The sequence below is a fragment of the Stegastes partitus genome, unplaced genomic scaffold (assembly GCF_000690725.1).
Source record: "Stegastes partitus isolate 25-593 unplaced genomic scaffold, Stegastes_partitus-1.0.2 Scaffold3, whole genome shotgun sequence".
In the NCBI taxonomy this organism is placed as follows: domain Eukaryota; kingdom Metazoa; phylum Chordata; class Actinopteri; family Pomacentridae; genus Stegastes; species Stegastes partitus.
The window spans coordinates 2214042-2240811 of record NW_007577734.1 but is presented as its reverse complement, the minus strand read 5'-3'; the positions used below and the strand labels follow the sequence as shown (position 1 = coordinate 2240811).

The 26770-nt window shown below is 43.5% G+C and overlaps 1 protein-coding gene across 1 annotated transcript in view; it reads right to left on the bottom strand.

Annotated features, from left to right (window-relative positions):
* Window positions 1–26770, bottom strand: part of LOC103354217 (ephrin type-A receptor 6-like) — a 182946-nt gene that overhangs the window by 30089 nt on the left and 126087 nt on the right. The window contains exons 6-8 of the mRNA XM_008277521.1: window positions 4182–4306; window positions 3610–3772; window positions 1004–1112 (exon numbers count right to left, since the gene is read on the bottom strand). Of these exons, the coding sequence (XP_008275743.1) occupies window positions 1004–1112; window positions 3610–3772; window positions 4182–4306 (397 nt within the window). The remainder of the gene's footprint in view (window positions 1–1003; window positions 1113–3609; window positions 3773–4181; window positions 4307–26770) is intronic.

Sequence of the window (26770 nt, the reverse complement as noted above, 5' to 3'; positions counted from 1 at the left end):
TGCACTCCTTTCATAGCATCAAACACTAAAAAAAAACAAACAAAAGTTGACCCTTCAACGTACATCAATACGATAAGAAGTTAAAATCCCAGAAACCACATTTGGGAAGAGCTTCTCTGAGGTCTACTTTGCTTTTCTTTTGACTCATTTCCTTTCTACTAACATGAAGAAGACAGGGTTTATGATCTACAACCATCAGAACCCTTCAGAACATGAAAGCGTTTTCCAATCCGTCTCGACGGGCAGCAGGATGACATAATTTGTATGTCTGCTAATGGTGCCACAAATTACTGTTCTTCTGTCACGACACAATGCCACAAAGATTAAGGCGAAGGTTTAAGCACAAAAACGACCTGATTAGGTTTTGACCAGCATAATGGGTTTGGATTAGAACGTCCACTTCCTTGAGACTACGTCGGCTCCATCATCATGATTGCAAGAATTATATAAAAAAACAAAAAACAGGTGGAAAATAAAAGACAATCTGTTGAAACAGGAAACAAGCAGCCATCTCCCATGGCAACACCCCTCACCTCTGGTTAACCCATCCATCCACCCTGACCGTACCTCTATGTGGACATCGCGGCTGTACAAAAACAACTAATGTCTGTATTTGCTTCTTCTTGCAGTGGAGCCTGGACTCAGATTCTCGAGAAACTTTTCCCCACAAGCAAGACGGAACACATAACAATGTCTTCTACAATGAGCAAAACTGACTCGGGTTAGACCAGGGTGGACTTTTCAAATCTCGCATCAGCATCTTTGGAATAATGCTGCCGGTATTCACAGCTGTGCTCCTGTCAGTGCGCAGCAACCTCTGCAACAGGATTTAGAACCATCATGAGACATTACAGCCAAACTCAACTGACAGCGTACGCTTGTTTTCAGAAAACTAAATCTATAGTGTTCCTACCGCTGAGACGCAGGAAGGCAACGCTGAAGTCAAGATTGGACAAGAGTTCAAACTTTAAACCGAAACATGCAGTTAGTGAATCCATCTTACCTTCCAGTGATCAGGAGGAAGAGGGTGAGGATGACGAGCAGAGTGAAGCCGCCGACCGCCGCTGTGACGATGACCAACACCTGGCCTTGATCGGACGCCATGTCGGACGCTGAGGGTGGAGGAGAATGGGTGAGGGTTGGGAAGAAAAAATTGGGAAGACAACATAATGTAGAGTTGGGCAAAGTGGGAACGAGAGGAGGACACATATGAGAAGTTAAACATAAAGGACAGTCATGGATGATAAAAACGCAAAGGAACGAATGGAGGGGAATGAGACGGGTCGAGGAATAAAGTGAAAAGAAAGAGAAAATAAAAATCATTCAACATTATCTTGAATATTTCTCTCCATCAGTGCACCATACATAACCACGTAAGCGCTCTTGATGGGCAGATACTGCTGAGAGATGTTTGATCAGCTCTTTGTAAAGAGGAAAAAAAAAAAGAAAAACCTCTGTCAGCTCTGGTACTGGAATGATTCATTCGCCTGCTGCTGTTTAATTAATATTATTCATTCATGAAATTGTGATTTAGTCCATGATCATTTGGTTAAATTGGGCCCATTTGATATTCATGATTTTCTCTTTTCTGTGTCTTGTCACAAGGCTAACGAATCCCAGATAATTGAAAGATGATTGCTATTACCAAACTTATTTCTATAATATTTCATGCTTAATGAATATGAATTGGAGATCAGGGTGCATGGTCGCCAGCCCAGTCAGCGAGGCTCGTGTGGGTTTTTTTTTTTTACAGTATGTGGGCGTGCGTGAGCGTAAAGCCAAGAACATATATATGTATGGGGGATGTCAAGAACGTGTGCTTGTGGGTTTTGCTTGATAAAAGTAATTACGGACCGCTTAGGGGGAAGAGAGAGTGGAAGTGGCAAAGGCCTATTCTGCTGGTCGTCAGCTTCACACGCTCTTCACATCAACGCTGGACTGATGACGTGTGTGTGGAGAGAGAGAGGCGGAGGACAGGATGAAGAATGCAAGGTGAAGGATGAGGAAACGGATGACAGAAGAGAGATAAAGACAAACGAGAGCGAAAGAGAGAGGCGGAAGTGACAGACAGATACGGAAAAACCGGCGCGGTGACAATGACTGACAGGTGGACGGACAGACTGACAGAGAAGGAGAGAGTGACAGAGGCCAAATCTGCTTTCTCTTTCAGATAAAAGGCCAGCGAGTACAAAGGCTTGGCCGAGCTCCGTCTGATCCATAGATAAAGCAAAGCTCTGCAGCTTTGGAAGGGAGAGGGCCACTGTGAAGCCAAATCACCCCTCAACAATACCTGACCCGACATAAAAGGACAGGTGGACCTTTGTATTTCATGAGTAGACTTGCAAGCTACTTCGCACACAGAAAACATTGATTGAAAATACACCAAACATCAAGGCGGTGTTCCAGGACTCCCCTGTTGAAGATATTCAATTTCTCGATCGCCAATGTCACCGATATTCTGACCTTTAAGGCGTTAGCGAGCTATATGACATTCATGCTGCAGAGACGCCAAACGTTCTGGCTGCAGTTAGACCTCAGCGGGAGTTCCAGCTGCAGACAGCGAGCACGTTAAGGCTCGGTGCGTTTCAGCACATCAATTAAAACAAACAACAGTTGTCAGGAAAGATGTGAAATGTAGCATTGCTTAACATATTGTTTTGTAATTAAGATTTGGAGAGAACGAACGTGCTGTGATGAATGTCTTCATCCAGCATCGTATAGGAATCCAACATGACAGAACGTCGATCTGAGCTACATGTAGAAAGATTTTTCTACATGTTGCTCGGAAATGCACCCGTGACACATCAGTTTAATTATAAAGGAAACACCTGCAGTAAAGTAAACTCCCACTATTTTTTTTTTTCCGGTGTTAAATGAGGAAACACGTGAGTCCTGATTGCAGGTTTGAGACGTGAAAATGAAGTGTGATTGCTAATGTCTACTTTCGGCCTAAGTACGTTTCCCAGGATGCTAGCGGAAAAAAGCTGAAGGCTAGAATCCTCCTATGGAGGCTCATGTCGGTCTCATATCCAAGTTTATTATTTGCTGTTGTGCCCATGATGCAACTTGCCCTGGGTGCTGCTCCAGGCTACGTGAACTTCATTTGACCCTGAACTGCTGGGTGCAGCGAGCACCTCCAGCCTCCGACTCGAGAACAAGCACACAAAAAAACCCACACACTATATTAAAGCTGAAACTTTGGTGAAAGATTGAACCCAACTTTGTCAGCCTGAATGACAAATTATGATCATGATGCAAGGGGAAATCTCTTAAATGGCCTTGATACAGCCCATCAATTTGTTGATGGATCTTGCGACTGCTTGTGCTCCGTTCATACAAAGTGGACCCAGAATGGATGACTGACCTTTTTTATTTGTTTTATTCCAATGTTTTATTCCACATTTTGCTGCCATCATTTTATTTCTGCATATTTTACTTTCAGAATTACTTAGTGTCATGCAGAAAAACTGAACCTGGATCTTGTAACTGACCATAGACCTGGTGATAATCATGCTATTAGTCCTGAATCAAAGAGATGCAGCACACACAGAACTTTGTCATCAGCACAAGAGTTAAGAGTAAGAGCTGTGGACGGTGTGGGGTACTTACAGTCTCCTGTGGTTTCGTATTCATATTTCGGGCAGTAGGAGCTGTATCCAGCCGGCGTGCGGGTGCGTACACTGAAGACGTACCAGGTTGCTGGTTTTAAACCCGAGACGATCACACTGGGGGCCTTGGTGCGTGTCGACGAGTAGCTCAGCTGCTCGTGTTCCTGTTGGAGGGAGGTGATCAGAATAATGTTAGCAGTTTACAATGAAATAAATAAAAGGCAGATACATACGTCAGGGATGTTTGATTTGATAAGTCTGGTCCCTGTCAGCTACTCACATCACATCACCCTCCAGCAACATTGTAGTAAAAAGGAGCTCATAAGCTTTTCTGATCACTTTCAGGAACACAGCTACAGGCAGCTGATCATTTTTACGACACAATATTTAATACAGACACGCTACCAGGTGTCCGCGTAGTTGTACCGCAAAGATGTTCTGCATAATTTTCCCGAGTCTTGTTAAAATAATGTAGAGCACATAACAATCCAGCAAAAGCATAACTGAATTAACTAGTCAGCTTAAAAAGTGTTATTATCGGCCCTTCCAGCCATCCGAGGAGCACTTCTGTACCTTCTCATAATATTTGATCTCATAGTCGAGGATGGGGAGCGCTGTCTGTTCGGGCTGCTGCCAGGAGAGAGCGATGCTGTTTGGAGAAGCCCAGTCCTTCTTCAAAGATCCCACCAGAGACGGACCTGGTTTGCGAACACAAAAGACATTTTCCACATCATTTTCAGCATCTTGACTCCGGTGACTTTGTCGAGAAAAAATCCCGAGGTTACATATTGGCACTGGATGCCTGTGAACACAGGCTGTGCAAACGGTGTGTGACTGTGGAAAGCACTGTGTCAAGAATCAGCTGCCAAAAGCGAAATGAATTAACACGCTACCTATTTCAGAAACGCACCATTTGCCTGCAATAAATCTGTATTTCAACTGTGTAGTCGCACAGAGTTTATTAGACCTCAATCAGAAATATCAAACATCTCCACACAGCGTACGTTGGGGCGACTTCACTTTACAGAATTGTTCATTTAATGGAATAAAATCACATTAGCATAAGCTGTATGACCTAAAGAACCACTGGAACAAGCAGGAATAATACAGTATATATAGGACATGGACACAGTGAGGAAAAGGGGTTCATTTAACTCTTAATCCCGGCTGCATGTAGGACTAAATCTGCAGATGGTTGCAGGTCAGGAGGTAAATGAGAGGATGTTGCTGTTTCAGTTTTACTTGATGTCCGTAAACCAATTGTGTACTTGTTCCTCGCTGCGTCGTTTATGTTGTCGGCCATTATTGTGGTCCATAAATAACGGATTACCGGAATTAAGTTGTAATGCATCGAGTAAATTTGAGTTAATGCAGCGTGTTGTTCTTTATCGCCCCGCGCTGCTTTACGACTGCAGACTTGTAAAAGTAACGGCTTTCCCATCAACCTCAAGTGTAGTTTACGCCGGTTAACAAGTGCTAGCGTGCCCGGCTAAGACGACGACCGGCTTTACGGGCCGAACATCAGCGAGCTTGTTGCCCTTTACTCTGAGTACAGCCTCGTAGAGACAATGGTGGTGCTGTAGACTCCGGTTGATCTGTGAAGAACCAGTTGACCCCAAGCAGGCAGCCACTGTGATACGAATGTGGCCTGAATACAGAGCGAGGAGCTTCTCCGGTCGTAATAAAGGGAGACGCAGGACAACAGGAGCTCCACTGCCTCACAGCGTTGACACATATCCACCTTCTCGGTAATAATCATCACACCTACATGCTCGCGCTCGATTATCCTATTTCCAAATGGGTTTTAATCTTTTGAAGTCACCGAGAAAAACATCCACATAGCTATTCTCCTTCCCCATAAGAGCATCTGGTTTTAATTGAAAATAAGTTGAATAAGCTACATCTTCTTCTCGTGGACTGAATCGCATTAGCTTTGCTCTATGAATTTCTGCTGGGTAAATAATTGCACTGAGCTCCCCAGAGAGGTCAGCAGATGTAACTGCCCTGAGAGTCATTATTATATATTATATCATCTAATGTTACAGAGCTGACTCATTATGTGGATATAAAATGTAGGCCTGCTTTTCTCATGTGTATTCAAAGTGAAATGATGACACTGACTTTGTTTTTTTTCCTGTACAATAGCGTGCCTGGGGAAGCTGTGTGCACTTCTCTCTTTAACTGAGGCTGGGTATTAGCGAGCTGGAAGCTTTGGGTTCAGGGAAAAGATGAAGGATCCAGGACGGGGATTTAGGAAAGAGAGTGTTGGGGTGAGGGGTCGGGTGTTAGACGGGATGAGAGCCGAGGACTGTAGGGGTTTGAGCTTGTTAGCCAGGAGCTGAGAAACCTACTGCTCCTAATCTATTAGAAGAAGCTGAAAGTGAACACCTCCATTCCTACACTTTGTCCCGCTCTCCTTCCTTTTTAGCACCTCTTCAAATTTCCCTCTCTCCGTTCAGCGCTGGAAGAATCGGATTAGAGAGCAGAGGAACCCGTACAGGACGGAGCGGGTGTTTGTGCTGCTTAAACATTAAACACACACTTTTGCATTCACCGCGTCGAGTCTTCGCTCTGTTTAGGAAAAAACTGTCTGACGTGCGTTCTATATTAAGGCTCCTGTCCTTGAAATTGACTCTCACAGTCAGGATTATGCATAACTTTCAAGGATATTTTGCAGAAGAAGAGCAGAAAGGCTAAGCTGTGGATAAAGGTTAAGCTAGGGGTAAGTATATAAAGAGAGGAGAGTCAAGCGGCAGCAGTGCTGAGATTGTGCTGCATTCAAACATATTGACAAGATGTGGGATATTTAAACAGGCTGGCCATTATTTCCTTGACCAACTCATGATATCCGTGCTGGAAAATGACTAAAACATGCAGTTAATCAAGCAGTCAACAGCTCAGGTCGATAATTTTGACTGAATTAAAACTTGGTGACCGATGAAATATGGCCGGAGGGGTGAGGTGTACCTCACAGCATCTAGTACAGAACAAGTTACACGTAATGCATTTTAATGCATGGCTTCTCCTTAATAATCGGCAACTTAATAGGCATTTAAAATGTGGTAGGTAGTCTGAACCGCTAGTGAAACCCGAACAACATAATGTCATGCGTGACTGAAAACAGTTAATAATATTAACATAATCAGCAGGCTCAAAGGGCAGAGGAGGTGTGTGTGCGTTTCTTTATCATAAAAAGAGAGCAGCTGGAGTAGAAAACAAACCCTTGCTTTGCCGTAAACACAATAAACCAACGCTTCTGACATCTTATTAGGTGTTATCATTACATATCACCTCTCCTATGACCGTTTTGCTCCTCTCCACTTCCCCGTCTGTCCTCAGTGGCAGAGAAAATTCATCTCACGGGGGGGCTTTATCTGATCTAACTCCGTCTAATGAAGCACTGCGTTGAAGCGGTGACGTCGCAGGGGTTCCTCTGCTGCTTATGCCAGCTGGGTGCAGCGGCGGCGGCGCAACGTGCTTTGTGGCGAGAGTCGTGTTGCGGAGGCATCAGACTAAGACACAGCGAGATTGCCGGCATCTGCTGTTAGCATATTGGCCCCTGATAGGGAACAATAAACACAGCCTAAATACAATCTCCCTCTGTCTCACAGATTCAAATCAGCCTACCACCGCAAGCCTCACATTAGTTGCGGAAACAAACAAGAGAACACACAATGCGGGAAGCGCACGCACACACACACAAGAAGCACCGAGAGCCGATGTGTGTTAAAAACAATATGTCTGCTGGATAAGTGAGACCATTGTCCGTCTGGCAGAAAATAATCAGCAGTGGAAACGTGGCAGCTCTGCTTGCATGTCATCATGACACAACGCTCAGACTTTCCATCCGACAGCAATCACACAAAAGCCACAGTTGGTCCAATTATGCTATTTTTCTTAATTTTTTCAGCTAGAGTCCTAACTGGGAGAGCCACTTTACACATAAAGCTTTTATTTGATTTTTGCACCTGATCGTGCCACGAGATGAGTTAATTCTCTCGACAGTTTCACCTCCGACCGGCTTTGGACGCTCACACTGTGAATGCATCCTGCGTTGTTTGGAGGAAAGGTATTTTGTGTAATTTATAGAAGTGGTAGACGTCTGGAGAAGAATCACACTGAATGCATGATGGCTATTAGAGACAGCCTGCCAGTGGCGTCCAGGCGTAATGCAAAGGATGTATTTTATCATATACATTAGAGGATGAGGAGGAGTAAACCTGAAGCAACTGTAAGAATACATTTTTGGTAAAGTAAAATCCCACCTGCATGAGTGGATAGCCATGACATTAGCCTTAAAAACCTCTTGTACAGCCCAGTCAAGGACATATTCATCAATGCAATCAATGAAGAATCATTAGAAGGAAACACAGACACTATGCAGCCCCACTGCAACCAAGATCTGTGTTTTTATATCCTAATAATTCCATAAAATCGAACGGAGAAAGAACACTAGACACTCCAGAGTGCCGTGTTCTCCTTTATGCGAGCAGCGGGTGCATCTTGTTTATTTCCAAAGGTATCCTGTCTTTGAAAACACTGTCTCCCGGCACTGACGAGACGCTTTGAGGACACGGGACACACGTCAATTGTCTTTAATGATTCTGTATGCGGGTTATTAAAGCTGCGGCATGAAATCTGCCAGAGGAACTCTCTATCTTTCTCCGAGATGCAGAAGCACTGGAAAGCCATTAGAAACACCAGTCAATTACGATGCCCGATGGATGGATTTTCCAGTCAAGCGTGGTTAAGCTCAACATAAACTAATGGGGAGTCCTTAAATGAGCTTGACCTGCATATGATTTTAATTAGCTTTCCTGCCCTAAAGGCTTCCATTAACTGTTTAAAAAAATCAATAGAGCCAGTATTGATGCCGCGCGAGAGCTTAAACGATGTCCTAACACTCCACTGATTCAATTCTGATAGAGAGATAGCGCGCCGGAGAAGCACGCACGTACACAACACAGGTGCTCCTGTTTACAACCGTCATATTGATACGTCTGTTTTCGAGGTGTCTGGTTGTGTTTGTCTCACGCTGGATCCAAATTGGCCTTTCAGTGTGCTGCTGCTTCTTTTTTTTGTGTGAGAATAGACGGATTTCTGAGAGCAAACACTCGCATGTGCACACACGCTACGCAAACATCCAAATACTCAGTACCTGCATCTGATTTCAGTTAGTTAAATTCAATACCATTTCACTCAATTCCCAACTCCGCTTGTCAATGTCAAGTACGTGGAGTGTTTCAGAAGCACCGTATAGCCGCTTCTGGGACTGAAGTTGTCTCCGGCGTCGCCACCGGGACGTCAAGCAATCAGTCGAAGCAATGTCACATTTGTTGAATGCATATTGTGGGAAGGTGTGTGCCAACCCGGTTCTGTGTGTGTGTGTGTGCCGCTTCTACAAGCCATGAGACAAAATTGGACACGGGTTCTGCTCTGGGGAATATCATCATTACACTTCATTAATACTGGAGGTCATTCCCAATGCACTGTGGGTCATCTGTCCTGCATTATGAACTCCAAGTACAAACACAGACACCACAGGGACCAGACAACAGCCAAATAAACTGCTGGGCTTAAGTCTAATTATAGAGAGTCGCTGTGAAATCCGACTCAAAGAAGTGACAGTTCAGACAAGCCCAGTATGACTAATATTACCGTCTAATTGGCACCAAAGTCTTGAGTTATCCATCTGGGAATCCGATCTCCCGGCCTGTTTGTTGGCTATATTTGGTGTTTGTTTAGGGAGTAGTTCACCTTTTTTTTTAGATTTCTCACTGAGAGCTGGGCGAGAAGCTAATTTCTGATGCCTGTGCGTTGAGTATGGAGGTAGATACTGGAGGCAGTTAATAAGGTGGGAACAGGTGGCCCCATTCTTTCTTTACATGCTGTTTGTTTGTTTTAATCGGCACAGTAACACAAAGCCGCCACGAGTGTGTTAAAGGAGAGCTAAACAACACGTTGCAGTCAAAATTGCTCCGTGGTGCACAGGTCCCAAAAACGCTTCCTTTCATGCGGCCATAAAAAGAAGTGATTTTGGGTTTAATTCACTAAAACAAAAAACTGAATTCACCGTACTACAGCCACACATTGTTTGTGTTTGGACGAAGTGCTGGTTTTGAGAAGTTGTCGCGCTGCGGTTGGGCCACCATGCCAAAATCTCAACATGGGACGCTGCCATTCCTGGGGGCTCGGTAAACAACAGATGGGTGAAGTCAACCCTGTCTCTCAAATATCGAGATGAGAGAAACACGCTGTCTCACTGAAAGGTAACGTCGTAGGAAAAGCTTCCAGTCTGACAAAGTCTGCTTGAGGAGGATGGAGGCGCAAGTCAGCAACAGGAGATCCACCTCCTATGTGGGACCATCACGGTTACATTTAAGTATTATTTTTACTCTCTCTTTGGTTAGTTTTTAGGCACCAAAACTACTTGGTCAGGAAAATATGAAGCTTGAATTTGAAGCTACTCATTTCATTTTCTGAGTAAAGTAGGAAAAAAAAAAAACCTGCGACAGAACCAGACTCAGGGAAGGAAGGCAGCCATCGTCCTCGTCTGGTTGGGGTGAGAGAGGGGACGAGGGGGGTAAGGGGTGGCAGGATAGTTGATGGATAACAGACAAACAAAACAAAGAGAACAATGAACATTTTGGAGGTCGGCGAGGCCAGCGGCTGCAGATCCAGAGACACCCGCAGAGAGAACAAACACAGGACCTACAGTACATTATGAATGCACTTTAGTTGTACAGGACTGTAATTTTTGAGAGACGATGTCAGCGACTTCCTGGTGCCCTGACGTTGCAGCGAGGTTGCCAGGCAACTATTGGAGATGCTGCACAGGAGTACCGGTCAGACAGTAAAAGGCTGTTCATCAAAAACAGCTCAAATCAGGCTTTCTAAGACGACAAACTGTCGTGTTCATCAGAGTGTTCCTTCTAAGGGAGATCTGGACGAGATTTGTTGCAGCTTCTTTGAGCGCCTCCTGTATTCAACATGCTTCAGTGCTGCTCTGACTGGAGAGAATAGCTTTAACTGTGATATTTAAATTCATTATAACATACACGTGTGCGTATTATTTAGTAGTTTTTGTATGAAATTACACAATAACTGTGAATGTATGAATGAAAAAGATGCTGCATGGACCAGAGCAGCAAGCTGAACAATTTGCCAATTTTTAATTATCTGTAGCTTTATGGGTATTTTTTCATTCTCAGTGGTTAGCATCGTTGCCTCACAGCTAGAAGGTCGCCGGTTGGCGTCCCGGTGAGGACACCCGGGATCTTTATGCGTGGAGTCTCCATGTTCTCCCCGTGCAGCGTGGGTTCTCTCCGGGTTCTCCGGCTTCCTCCCACAGTCCAGAAACATGCTGAGGTTAATTGGTGATTGTAAATTGTCCGTAGGTGTGAATGTGAGTGTGCTTGGTTGTCTGTCTCTAAGTGTAGCCCTGTGATAGACTGGTTACCTGTCCAGGTGAACCTGCCTTCACCCTGAGTCAGCTGGGATAGGCTCCGCCCCCCATAGTGAGGATCAAGGTGTAGAGATGATGGATGGATGTACAGGAGGTTTTCACAAACAACTTTTAAAGTGGAAAAGCTTGAACAGTCCTGTATTGCTGATCACCAATACAGACTTTTGAACACTTTAAAGCGTAATAGTTGCTCAATTTAAGCCCAATTTCTTCCAGCAGTTTCTGTGATGCTCCCACTTTTGTAGCTTCTCTGTTTCGGACACTATGGCTGCTTCTGATAAGGACCTTGTTGGTCATTGCGTAGCACCTGTGCATGAGTACATAATGCCTGCTTTGAATCCATTCTTGTGTTGACACCGAAGCTTCACATTCTTTCCTCCATCTCCTTCACTACAATCTCCATATAAAGTGCTGCAATTTGCTGGCCAATCATCTACAGCAATCTCTCCCCCCACTGTGGTGATGCGGGCTTCCTTCCCTCCAGGCATATTGTCGCTCCCTGCAGTCTCAGAAAGGAAAAATGGATGTGACCCTTATGACACTAAATAGCTGTCAACCGAATCTAAACTGGGACAGTTTCTTGTTTTCCCTCGGCACACCTGCAATCCCCCCGTCCTTCCCCCCCCTGCTGTGGTGGCTGTCTTTAGTATGACAGTGGAGAAAAGCTCCTTAGGCTCCTTTGCCCCATCCAGATGGTGGCTATAACAGCCTCCCGGACCATTTATCATGTGTATCTGCTGAGTACAGGGAGTTAACAGGTAATTAAAATCATCAGTCACGCAACAAAAGCAGAGACTGGGGAGGTGGCGAGGAAAAGAGAAAAGGAAAGAGACCTTTCTGGGAGTTCTGAGCCATTTTTACGCTCTCGCTGCAGCTTTGAGAAAGAAAGAGCGAGAAAAACGGAAACACAGAAAAACAAACCGATCAAACAAAGAAACCCGGCGAGACGAAGTTTGACATTAACGGCGTTTGATTTGCAAATAACCTCCAACATTTAAACCTTTGTCCGCTTATTGACAATCTGCACTAAGGCAGTGGAGAGGGTATTAAACGACAGACAGACGGACAAGAAGTGCTGCCCACTGTCACGTATGGACGGTTTGTGTGGTAGCTAGCCTGTCTGACACTCTGAGGTCCTGTCTTTAATAAGGTCCCAGCTTGCCACTGATCCCTCTTGTTCCCACTTAATGGGGATGTGGAGAAGCAATGACGTGTGGGAAAGGCCACTGAAACCGGCCCTACGCTGGCCCACCACAATCAATACTCATTTGGCCTCCACCTCTCTTTCCCCAAAAGTAATTAATGAGAAGAACGGAAGTATCTGGCCGCTGACAGCTGATTTCCCTGCCGGTCCCTGTCCTTAACACCCCGTCCATTTCTCATGCTTCTACTTAAAAGCTTCATTATGGTTGAAACCAAGCATTCAGGATTGGAAAGTGACACAGATATGGGCCGACACCGACGTCAATGCGCATAATCTTCTCGTATTTGTGAGGGTAAAAAGGTAAAAACGAAGAGGTGTCAGACTCACCGGTAGAGTATATTTAGATCAAACACACATCACATCTTGCATTTTTTAACTTTAATTACTTTTTTTCTCTCCAACTTGTCTTTCGACGTTTGTTTCTCATCTAATATGATTGTCTGATTGCACAGGTGTTGTACGATGGTTAAATATTCAACCAAACAAGGTCGTTTCTTACTGCGGTCCAGATATTTCTAAAATGTGCGCCTTGCCTTTTGTGTGTTCTCTGTTGTTTAAACTTGGTTTTTCAAAATAAAAGCCCCTCCTCAACCACACACTTAACCTCCTACCAAGACGTTTTATGAGGATTTTAACAACGATAATGATGAAAAAAAGCGATAACGATGGTTTAGGTGTTTGTGAGTTTCAATAGACTGTCCTAAAGCTTCAGTGGGTTCTTCCTTGTACACAATTTGCGGTGAAGAAAAGCACTTTGACTTGTTACACATAAATATAACCGCACATCAGAAGAGAATAATAAAAAAAACTTTCCGTAGCTTCAGAATCTCCTCTCATCTCCTCTCCAAACAGGAGTGCACAGGGAGAGGAGTGAAGTGCCACTGCAGTGGAGGTACAGTATAAATAGCAGTCGACCCTGCTGTAGCACCCACAGCAGACTTACTGCAGCAGAACACACTTTCCTATAGAGCAAATTTCAAGCAGAGCCATCTATACGCGAGCCTGCTGTCAAAGTCAACCATCCTGCTAAAGCTAAAATAGAACACAAAATTGATAGAATGCTGTGTGTGAAAGACTGCGTGAACACACTTTGGGAAGCGCTCATAATGTGCGAGGTGAAGAATAATGGAACCCCTGCTTGGGCCAATTACTCACCACGTCATCAAAGGGCCGTAAGGTCACAGCTTCATTTTTGTGAGACTGTCCTCTACAGGTTTAACATTTCAAGAAAAACTGCAACAAACGAGCTGCAAAACAGCTCATGTGCATGTACGGGCTTTATAGTGGGAGCCTTGTCAACGCTCGTGATGTCTTACTCTGAATGCATGTGAACACACTGTGAAAGTGGAGTCCAAACTGTTAGACCTCGAGCTGAATGAGTCTTCAATGGTTGTTAAAATGTGTAAAGGTCTACGGAGATTTACGTTAGAAGTGCTGTCATTATGAATGGTTTGATGGAGTGAGGTTAATACAATTTCATTTAAATGAACTGAACCGACAAAAGGCATTGGCAACTGATTTATCTAACTTTCAGAAGACAATGGGGCGGCATTCTGGGGAGGAAATTCAACCCGAAGATTGAAGAGGGGATTGAGGTGGGAGTTGAGAGAGAGAAAACTTCAGAGAACATCCATCAGCATTGCAGAACAATGAATCCAATCACTCTGTATTAATGAGCCAATGCTTAAAATAGTTCCCGTTGTGAGGTGAAGTCAGGGGAAATGATCTTTGCAGGAGGGGAGAAGCTTCCTGATAAAAGTCTGAGCATAAATCATTTTGTGGAGTAGAAATAGCTAATCTCTTTTCCTTCAAACTCTCCACCTGCTCTGAACACTGCTGAATAGCGATCCTGGGGAATAGCTATTCTTAACGCTGACTGGTGAATAGGTGACTTACTGTATGTCTGGAGGGCTCCGGGGAGCTGGCTCAAGATATATATACGGCCACACACAACACTGTACATGTGGGCAGCTCGCTGATGGCCTTCAAAACGTGAGGCAAAAAAAGTCCAGTCCAGATGCCGGATGTCTTATCAACCGGATTTGTACCGCCGCACCCGATTCGGACGTTATCAACCCATTAAATGTTATCAGCGCATATCAATCCCATACATATGGGCCAGCAGGGACCTCCTCTACCTCACAGTGCGTTTAGTAGGCTGTTATAACCCCATTTAATGGTGTTCCATTATCACCTTATTTAATGGAGGTGTAGTCGCAATTTTGCACTCACAAAGAGTAAGTCAGCTGACTGTCATCCAGGAGACTCCAGTTCAAGTCCTGACTGACTGTGTTTTTAGGATTTTTGTGACTTAAGTCTCATTTTGACAGATTTCAGGCAGCGTTTTGTAAAGTTTAGGCACCAAAATGACTGGGTTGGGTTTAGAAAAGATCATAGTTTGGTTTAAAATGCACCCCGTTGCCGTGTTCGCCACATGTTACCGAGGTATATTTTCCATCGTAATGACTTCACGTGAGATTGAGACATGCACTTGTTCACAACTGCAAGATGTCGCTTACGTTATTGGGGTCAGATTATGTTTTTATTGATAATCAAAATGGATGATAAAGTGCCCACTGAGCCTCCTACAATACAGAGGAGGTCCCCACTGGCTCATATGTATGGGAGTGAAATGTGCTGCTAGCAGCTCATTTAATGGGCTGAAAACACCCAAATCAGGTGGTCATAAATATAACCTTAAACAGGTTAATAAAAACTAGTAGGATGGCCAGTTCCTTTAGGTAACGTACTGCTAATTATTGTATACTTAGTGGTATTGTGTGGTTTGCAATCCCTCTGCTCTAAACGTCCCTTTAAATTGGCGTTGGCTGCCATTTGTTTTTAATCACGCAGGATGACAGTCGTTTGGTCTCTCCAGCGCTTTGGGCCTGACAAACAAAACAAATATTGGATGGACTGCCATAAAATTTTGTACAAATATTTGGGCTGAACACTGGGGTGATTGTGTACTAATCACTGGAGATTGGGACACCAAGATTGGGTTGGTGGCCCAATCTCCAGCTCCTTCTGTTCACATAATGAAGTTTTTTTTTTTCTTTTGGCACAATAAAACAAAGCAGCAGCTCCAAAAGTAAATTGTTCAGGTGAGATTAAAAAATAAAAACAACAACCCTGGAGGCTTGTTGAGAACATCTCACCTCAATATAGATTGTACGGAAATTTAAATGTCATAAAACCCTCCGAAATAAGCAATCAAGCAAGTATAGCTTCACAAAAACAAAGTAAACCATATGTTAAATAACATAACAAGAGTTTATGTGCTTTAGCGTGTTAGTAGAGTGTCTACATATGAATAGAGGTACTTGAATGCAACACATAGATGATGAACTTTACCGACCTTGACTTTACCTACTGTGAGGTTCACATTTTAGTCTTTCAGTCAGATGTCTTATCATGGATTGGACCCTCTCCATGACCAATTTGCTCCTTTTTCCAGCTATCCTAGCTACGGGGTAATTTTGCTCTGCTTCAAGGGAGAGGTGTCACTTTGGAGTTCATACCTAACGCCAAAGAATTTTAAACCAACCCTTTATGTGTGTGTGTCTCTAAAGTTTGAGTTAACTGAATGACTTTGTCCCCAGCTTGCTTATCTGATGTTATCCATATTAAGCAGCTAAGTATTTGTATGCTGTAACCTGAATACAGATAAACAGATACAAGGCCAAGCTAGGTACAGATCTCCCTACTGAGCCCAGCTGTGATAACGTGGCCTTTCTCACCTGCTCTCTGCATTTTCTAGCCCTCATTTCCTCCACAGTACACAAAGCATACCCGAATCAAACACGATGCAGTATGATCAATAACTGCTTCCATCTCTCTGCGCCCTTTTTTTTTTACCTAAATGCAGAATTAAGATGTGCCAAAGCTCAGACGTTTAGCATTTACGGTGCGCGTGATACATGACAATCACCTCTTGTATTCGTAATTGTGACTCAACATCTGTTGTTTTTCTTCTCGGCTCCAACCGAACTGGTCCGAGCTTTTCTATGCGTGTGTGTTTTTGAGTGTGTGTGTGTGGTAGCAGCAGGTCATGGGCATTGATAAAGGAGGGCTCTGAAGGGCAGAAAATGGGCAGGGGGCAACAGATGCCCCAGGTCACATAAAGCCTCATGGGAAGCCAGCTAAACAAACCTGCCAACAAACACAGTGAGCAAACACCTGCTAACATCATATCACAGGTGCACACATTTATTAAATCTACACACACACACACACCCATTGTGTTGTGTGCATACGGTTATAAGAGCACCTGAGCCCTCGTGTTCATGACTGCAGGGCCTATTTTAAATTTCCACTCTTAAAGGTGTAACATTTAGAGCTAATTTTCCAGCTACCTCGTACATAATGATGCTTGATTACATATTTAGAAAAAAGAAAAAAACATCCACACGACACTTATCGTCTTTGTTTTGTGTGTTATGATGAAAATCTGACAAACATACTAAATATTTAGTTTTTTCCAGGACAGAAGAAACCCTAAAGTATCAGTATAAATTCGTATCGCTCAAAAATGCATCAAATTCAATATAATCATGAAGTGCCACACTGTTCCAGGAGCATCTGGAATGACAGCGCTCGGTTGGGCACGGAGTGAGCAGCACGAACGACACGACACAACACTGCACTTATCTTGATAAAGTGTTGGAGGTTTGACATTTGCTGCAACGAGTCGAAAATCTAAAAGTGACCAAACGGCGCCAGCAAAAGTGCCGATTTGTACCGACCGAGGAGGGCTGTTCATCAGGAATCCCAGCATCCCTGTTGATTTACAACGAAAGACTTAATAATTTTTCCACTGAAGGACTTCTAACGCGATCACAAACCGGTGAGGCCACATCCAGTCAATGACAGGAAGAACATCAATATTAAAATGACGTACGTGAACTTCAAGCAGCTTCCTCTCTTGCTTTGATTCTTATGCAGGTATCAGTGTCACCACACAGGGCGAGCAAATCAAATTACAAATTAAATGATGTTAACATAACGCAGTGAGTCCACAGCGTTACCTCCTGTAGAGGTGGAGCGTGTAATGCTGTGATATAGCAGCTTCATAGTGTAGAAACATTTTCTTTGCTATGATAACGCATTCATGTAGATTTCAAGGTGCTTTTTTTCCTTCTCTAACTACGGGGGGTCTGAACTATAGCACTCCTAATTTACTGTTCTGGAGCATATCCCAGCGTGCATTCGATAGAAATCAAGGAAATAAGCTGGACAGGTCTCCGGTTCATCACAGGATTGACTCAGACAAGTGAAGACAAACCAGCATGGCCAGATTCACACCTAGAGTGCTTTTCAAATCATCAAATCACTTGATCTGTATTATTCGACAATAACAAACTGAGACACAAACACGTAGATTTGAAACTGAAAGAACTGCGGCTTACATTAAACCTTAGCTGTGATATAAAGGCCCAAACCGCTGAACTAACTACCACTTTTACATTCAAATCAGCTTCAAACTGGGAAAAACACATGAATAAAAAGACGTCACTTGGTCACCTACACCCTAACGTGTCTCAGAGCGCATGTCAGATGAGGCCCTTTTAATCTGCAGCTTTATTTTCCTTCTAGTGATTCCGCTAAGAATCCTCCCACAAATCACTAAATTATTAGTCTTAGTCGTCAGCGTAGCATTACATTCAGCAGCGCTGCTCTTTTGACCCAGTGAAGTGGCACATTTAGCGCTTGTTTTGTTGCGACGGCGTTCAATGATAGCTTGTTGTCCTTAGTCCATGTCAAGAGACGTGCCACCTCCGCTCCTGCAGGTCCTTCATCACTCGCAATTAATGCAACAGTGACAGTGGTGTCATGAATGAATGATGATGAATGTCGGCGTGTTAATGATGAAGAAAGAACCGCGGTTGAAGAAAAATGGGAACGAAGGCCAAGGGTTTGAAGGGGACGGTTGTAATAAATGTCGTCGGTGAGTGGCTTCGTCACACAACTGCTCTCGATCTCCATGTTAGCGAGATCTGTGCAGATGACACGGAGATGGTATCCGATGTCGACTCACATAGACAACTTCCTGTGTGTCGATCATGACCAGTCCTTCAACAGCATCTTGAAAACAGCATGCTATACACAAAGCTGTCCTCATGGGGTAAGTTACTCCTGGATTTACTTGCTTTAACAGTCGTGGTAGTCATTTTTTTCCTAAGAGTGTCCTTTTCTGCAGCACCTAATGTGTGTGAAGTATTTGAGTAGAACAGAAAACATGTTGGTTAAAATCAGCAGCAACAGTCTGGGTGTGCAGCTTCTCAGTCATCCAGGATGTGGTCATCTTCAGAGCTTCACAGCTGGACTTCTTTTTAGTTCTTGAAGAAGAAGTTTCAAATATTTATCGTCACCCGTAACTCACATGAGCATCTCAGAGACCCACATGACTCAAAGCGTGACCGTCGGTAACATCGCCTGGGGAAAGGTGTCAGGACCGAATTACGAATGCGTGATAAGCGCCACCTTCCCTGCTTAGAAGTGGCAGCTCCAGTTAAAGGCAAATGGATTACTTAATGGTTCCTTAATGGCACAACACAGGAGATCCACCGACATCTGAAGGATAAGACACCCTCCTTTGAAGACAACAACGTTCTGGGCAGAACGGACAGATGGTTGGAGAGAGGAGTTAAGGAAGTCATCCATGCTGAACTGGAAAAGCCATCTTTAAACTGGTAGGTGGTGGTGGTCCTGACAGCCCCCCCCAGGCTGCTTCATCGTCATTAACGCTTTGATTCATGTGTTCTGGGTTGTTAATGGGCCTTGACTCGTGTGTGTTGGGGTGAGATAAATACTTCTCACCAGTCAGTGAGTAGAACTGAGTAAACTTCTTGGATGAGACGTGAAATAATAAAAGAAGTCCGGTTGCCTTCTGCTGAAGCACTTAGGCTCATCAAGCACAGACATAGTGTCAGGGCGACAGTGTTTCTCACATAGAATACATAAATTATAAAACTTCTGCACACATTTCTATGAGAGGGTTGTGCGAGGATAACAAGGACGTACGCTGTAAGAACCCTGCATACTGAAGAGAAAACTGAAAAGGGAAGCAAGGAGATTTAAAGTAGACTTTCCTGATAGGTAACCAACCCAGGGAACATTCAGAGTAAATTTTTTGTGCTGATGATACTAAATATGACACGGAGAGCCCGGCTGATGGGAAATACTTAAGATCTTGATCTCATGTTCTCTCCGTCTCATCTTCTCTGTTTCTCTTCCTCTCACCACTAGCCTCCCCGTGATGGCTGTCTTTATTTATCTCTTTTCTCATCTCTTTCTTTCCCTATGTTTCGTTCTCCTCTTCTCTTACTCTTTTTTTTTCTTTGCAGAGCTGCTGGCAGCGGCTGGGTTGTGATCCAATCACAGGCTGGCTGCAGCAATCACCGTCTGCTGATTGGTTTTATAATCCTCACTGAGGATCTCAGATGGGAGAGAATCAGCTGGCCAAGAAGTGCTGCTCTGAAGGCTGTCATACTGATGCACACACACACACACATGCACACACACGCACACACACACACACACGTGCACGTCAACACACGCGTGCACACACTCACACAGACTTTATTCCTTTCTCTCTGCAACTATATCCCACTCCTTGACTCCACATCATTGCTTTCATTCTGTCTACAAAAGTTCCCTCTGAATGTGTGTGTGTGTGTGTGTGTGTGTGTGTGTGTGTGTGTGTGTGCTTGTGCGGTAGGATGGCAATGATTGAACAACAAAGAGGAAAGGAGGGCATCGATTCCGCTCACGTATCTAAAATAAAGTGTTATTCATCTTGTGCATGTGTCTGTATGCTTCTAGCTGCGGTTTGTACACATCTGCAAACATGCGCAGTCATAATATCTTCATCCATACATTATAGAAATATGAATAAAGCCCGCGTCCTCGTCCTGCGACACATCGCTGGGCCACCGAAGGACAGGATGGAGTGAAAATATAAGTGAATGCATGCAGTAAAGCCACTCCAGCCCAGACTCCCAGATCAATAAGCTCGGCTTTAACTCTCATATTTATACATCCGGAGAAGAAAAGCTAATCTTGAAGGCACAATATCACAGCCAAATCCCCATATACACTCAGGTAACAGTGGAGGCTGGATTTGCCTTCTAGCATGGATAACAATATGAGAAGAGAAAATGTAATTACTCAACACACTCAGGTGCTGTTCACGAAAAATATAGTAACTCATACACACATTGTGTTTGTGTGTATGAGCTACTGTACAGTGGCTACAGAAAAGAATCTAACTGTGTGTGTGACTGATATTTTATACTCTCACAATAGGTCCTCTACAATAACAACCGTTTAAGTCTATTGTTTCTATAGGTCACTTAATACAATCTGTAATGACGCCGTTACATCTCAAACCGCACGTTCACCATCCTGCGTTTTGAATCCTCACTTTTGCAGCCTGGATCAGATGCTGCGGGTCTCACTTTCTGCACCGTTCAGCATGTTGCATCAGCCTGCAACCCACCGTATGTCCTATTTCCTGTGTCCTTGTCCCACATCTGTGATGTTGTGTAAGGATAAACACGACTTGTGCCGGTGTCTGTCTTCCGGAGTGTCTATCAAAATTAACTGTGCAGGTGTTGTCCTGAAGTATTCATGGCAGAAGTAAAAGTCATGCTGTTTAATAATCCCATAATAACAGGCTAATGCAACATTTTGCTCCATTATGGAGTTCTCCCACCTGGCAAGGCTTTATGAGGGAATTACAGCGTGTATGGAGTCTCTCCAGTTTAATCCAGCACCTCCTCCGCACAGTTCTTCTTATTTAGCAGCTGTTTAGCTGCTATACATCGGCTTATTTTGCAGATGCTAGCTGTAGCATTGAGGTTATATGCGTGGAAGAAGGTAGAGTCTACAAGAATGTGACAGATGAACTCCTGAACAAGTTGCTCCTTTACACTGAAATTAGTATATCAATAGAGTGTAGAATTTATCTGATCAGTTCCTTTGGCAAAGCAGAGCAAAGGCTATATCTTAGCTTGTGTTATTTGGTGGTTGCAGCGAATGATTTCATGTTCAGTATTCTTCTGAAACCCAGTGAAGGAGACAGTCAAAACCAAAAAGCGGCTCAAACATGTCCCTAAGGTTTAATGCATGACTTAATTGTCTCACAGCAATGCTCCCAAAGAAACTAGAAATGTCTTCTTGTTCACCAAAACATTGATTTTGCAAACTACAAAACTCATAAACCAAAATCTCAGCTACTTAACAATGTCATCCTTATGGGTATGGAGCCACTAACTGATGTGGTTATGCTGACATATTTAATTCAGGAACAAATTGTTTTTGAAATTCATTTCTGTCTTCCATATCTGCAATTAGTACAGAATGATCCCGAGCAGTCCTGCATGAGCTTATTTTGCAATCTCGGCTCCCCTTATGCAGATCGAGCAAACCTTAACGCTGGCGACATGAATAATTAATTGAGACACTGTGTTGTTTTATACCCCCGTTGGGTTATGTGTCTTTTGTCGCTTTCGGTTTTGTACGTCTATTTTGTACAAATATTTTTTAAAAAAAAGTAAATTAAAAAAGAAGCTTCCCAGCAGACGGCACATAGATGTTTCAGAGCCACAAGAGACCAAAGAGTATGTGGAGGAGAGAATAAGCACAGGTCAGGGGCGTTCAGGTGGAGGCGCCATCCCAAGGGTAACCGGACAAAGCCTTCCTCTGAATGGTTTAAAGGACAAAACAGTGAAGACTGCAGCACCATATGGGCCTAATAACTTACTTCCTCAATGGGAAACAGAATGAAGAAGTAAAAAGTCTTTAGGGTTTTAAAAGTGTCACCACTTGGCAGATTTCCGAATGACTTCTGGGAAAGTGGAGAGAGCGAAAGCTGCATTGAGAATCACACAGTGTTTAAAATATATGCATATGGTGGAGTGTGAGGGCGCCGCCTGACAGCATCCATCCACCTTCATGTGCGTTATGGTGCAGGAGAAGCACAAGAGCGATTTAGCAGTTATTTATGATTTTCATGTCAAAAATGTGAGCATTATTTGGTCATAGCATTTCGTAATCGCTTGTTATAAAGTGAAACTGCAGCTTTTGAGTTTTTTTTTCTTTTTCTTCAGGCGTTCCTTGAAATCCACCACCGAGTGTTACAGGTCTCTATGAACACACACACACTCTTACCTGCTCTGCCAGATTGTGTTTAATCTTACCGAGGTTTCTCCACCTCTATTGAATTCCAGCTAACAAGAATTGATTATTACTGGCAAAAATCTCCAGGAGGTAGCCCAGGTACCATCCGGCACCGTGTGACCTGCATCACAAACTCTGTGCTGAGGGTTTTCTTCACTGTGAATCCTGCTACAGACCAATGTCCTGCTTCTTTTCCCCACCTTGTTGGGGATATTTGAGGAATGCGTTGCCCGCTCATCTGTTTCCATCTATCCGTAGAAACTCTACCATTTGTCTGCATGCTAACACCTTTTTTATCATCTCAGGAACTGTATGAGATGTTTGATTCCATCTTAATTACCTGTTCAGTGATGGATTTTAGATTTGCAATCATTTAACAATTGGGTTTTACATTTAAGTAATGAACTCTAAGTAAGTTCTCGAGGTGTTTGGCCTCTGACCTCCTGGACAGAGAAGCTCCACACCAGCCCTTAGCAGGAACACATCCATGATTGGACTAAAACGCTGATTTAAATTTGGCTCCACAGAACTTTCAGAATAAAAGAAAGTCACTGAAATGCATCTGCAGCTTTTCTACATTTCAACTTGGGTTTTTTTTAGTGGTTCTTTTGACTATTTTAGAAAGCTTCGTTTTTCTTTGTTTTACTGAAAGTCGGGGCTCCTCGACTTAACTTTACAGGGTGCGAATGTTTTTTTTCTTTTTTCTAACTACAAGCTTTGAGTCTTCATATTTTTAACTCAGCACATCTTTTTAATGCAACTATGCAAAGGTGCCATCCAACCTCCATATGCAAGTTTGATTTTCTTTAAGTTTGAAACTACAATTGGCTTCTCATTTCCAAAGTGATTCTAAATTGATCACGGCTCTGCCTCCAGTGAAGACTGCAGTGAATTAATTAGTTTGCTTTCCTGCATTCATTCATTCATTCATTCATTCATTCATTTATTCACTCTCTGTTACATTATTGTTGTCCTTTTGTTTGTCTGTAGGAGCAGTAAATAAATGTTTTGTGTGTGATTGTTGTCGGTTCTGTATCTCCTTGTCTAGAAACAATCAATGAAATCAGAGTTCATGACTGTTGATTATGAGACTGATCAATACAAATAGATTTGATAATAGATTTAATAACCCCGTGGTGACAAAAGAGTGCATTTTTAATCCTAAAATGTAGTTTACCAAGTTTAAGGTGTAGTTAAGCTACATCTACAGAACAGGAAGAGAAAATAAAGAATTTCTCTGTGCACACACGTGTATTTGAATAATATATGATTCTGTTTCTGTAAGGTGGAGCTGTGGTTAGCATCACTGCCTCACAGCTAGAAGGTCGCCGGTTCGCGTCCCGGTGAGGACACCCTGGATCTTTCTGCGTGGAGTCTCCATGTTCTCCCCGTGCAGCGTGGGTTCTCTCCGGGTTCTCCGGCTTCCTCCCACAGTCCACAAACATGCTGAGGTTAATTGGTGATTGTAAATTGTCTGTAGGTGTGAATGTGAGTGTGCTTGGTTGTCTGTCTCTAAGTGTAGCCCTGTGATAGACTGGTTACCTGTCCAGGTGAACCTGCCTTCACCCTGAGTCAGCTGGGATAGGCTCCAGCCCCCCTTCGTGAGGATTAAGTGGTGTGTAGATAATGGATGGATGGATTATTCTGTTTCTGTTGTCTCTTATTATATCCTATACTTCTTTTAAATTGAAACTCATTTGTTCAAAAACAACATTCTTTTTTTTTTTGGTTCTTTTTTAGTTTGAACAGTAGATACAAGGACGTAATGGGGGGCTTGAGAAAGGCATCATGTCCAGTAGGTAGCTGTAAAATGAAGCCAGAATCCCAGTGAAACACCCACACCCACACACACACACACACACACACACACACACACACACACACACCCATATACACACACTTGGTCCCACAGCTTCGCCTTCAGCTCAGTGTGTGCGTTCACTGGGGTGAAACCAAGCCACTGGGAGTGTCATTCATTCTGGCCTGCAGGGAGAAACAGACTACAGAGCCACGGCCTCTCCCACTCGCCAGCACTCATACGATGCCGACGCAGACTCACACTGTCCCCCCATGAGGTCAGCGGGATAAGCTGGTCCGAGGAAGGCATGTACCCTTCACTTCCTGTCAATGACAACACGGGTTGGTAGCCGCTTCGCACCGCTGAATCCAAATCACGCTCCCTCTCTCTCTACCGTCTCTCTCCCACTGTATGCATTCCTAACTCCCCCCTAGCCTCCCCCCAAATCTCCCTCTTATAAGATGAAGCTCTAATGGTTCCACTGGGGAAACTGGCTTGTTGAAATGGCAAATATACACGACAGTCAGAACGGCGGCTGCTTCTGTGTGTTTGTGTTTTCTTACTCATTCTCTGCCAGGTTCAGTCTAATTTCCAGGACAGATGTAGTGGTTTTGCTTAAAAAGAAAACAAAAAGCAGACATCATTATTATTTATCTTTAGACGTCTGTACACCAGCTGATCCTCAAGATTCTTCTTGTCTCTTTGGTCCAAATTTATCCCTTCCGTTATCAGACATGCAGCTGATTTCAAAACAGCAGGCAGGTCCTTATTTCAAAGTCTGCTACAGCTGTGTGAGAAGAAAGAATCTAATAAGACAAAGACTGTCAAGAAAAAGAGATTATTTTGTTTTGTTTTAGCATTAAAAATCAGATACAAGCATCTGAAGACCGGTTTTGTGCGTTGCCGTCCCTCCATCGGTCCATTTCTCTCTGGACTGTAATGACACCGGGGACAGTCGGCTTCACTCTGGACTTCACTTCTGTCTCTCAAATGTCAAGTTATTTTGTCCATCACTCCTCCCTCATCGCATTTCTCTGTCTTTAGTTATTCTAAGACAGCTGGCTTGGTTTATTTCCAGAGCTGAACAGGGCAGGCTTTTCTTCTTTTCAAGAGCCGACCGAAGAGAACAAAAGAAAAAAAAAATCTCTTAAAATTCTCAATTCTGTTGGAATCGGCGTGTGCGTCCCAAACAAAGATGGCCGAACATGACTATGGATTGTTGTGCAGCTGCAATAAGCCATGAGAAAAAAAAAAGTTTGAACCCTTCAACTTTGCAAAAAGTTTTTAAAGACTTATTTACGAGTGTGTGAAGATGCACAGAGTGATTTTCCTGAAATTCAACTCGGTAATAAAGACGGAGCGCTGCAGCAGATACAATCAACAGTCAATGTGTCTGTGTGTGATACGATGACTAATTAAAGTTGTTGGCTGTTGTGTTTAATGGAGGAACGTACGGCGAAGGTGAAAACACTGATGGGGAAAATTGCCGTCTATCCCGGAGGAACGTAAAGGAGAAGATAAAATTACCCTGACAACAACCTGACACTATCTGAGCCTCTCCGCCGCCCCAGACGAGAATATTCACGCAATATTTTATTCATCTTGCAGAGGTTTTTATTTGACTTGTGATGAGTGACCAGGCAGGGCTTGACTGTCTTACTCAAGGACACTTTGACAGGAAAACCTTCTGCTAACAGGACTGTGTGGTCTGTGGGGATTTACTGCCAGCGAGGCATGTGTGTGTGTGTGTGTGTGTGTGTGTGTGTGTGTGTGAGTTATGTGTGCCATCCATCTGTGGTACCACTACATACACGAGCACACACATACACGGCGGTGAGCAACGCTAATAGATGGGTATTTAATGTCCGCACACACATACACCAGCTAATAGATGTGACTTTTCCGTGACACTTGGAAATATCATCAGACATGCGGGCATCAGAAGGCCTGATCAATAATGGATAAGGTGTCTGAACAGGCATAAACACGCAGGGGAAGGAAAAAAAAAAGAAAAGAAAAGTGTGTGCACCCCCACACAGGTCCAAGAGTTGCTTTATAAAAGTTTATTCACAAGCGAAAATTAACAAGGATAGACAAGCGAGCAGCGCTCTGCCTGAGCATCCGTCTCTTTTCTCTGTTTTTTTTTCTTTTCATCTCTGACTTTTCAACATCTGCCGAGAGAACGTTCATCGAAACACCTCTGGGCTATTTTCTACTCGTCTTCAGTCTGCTCGTTTTTGGTGTCTATTTCTAGAATTGTCTCGGGTTAAAAGTAAGAAAGCGTGACAAGAAAGATGCATTTTACAGCATTTAGTTCCCTAAACGCACCACGTATGAGCTAAACAATAGAAATGCAGTTTGGCTGTTTTTAGCGTTAAGCGTGTCGGAGATGTTCACATTTGTATTTGGTGTTTTTAATTACTTTTACTTATTTAAACTTGTCCGTCTCATTTATGCTTGTTGTTCTTTTAATTTTTTATTTGATGTTTTTATGCTGTTTTGAAAAGAAAAAA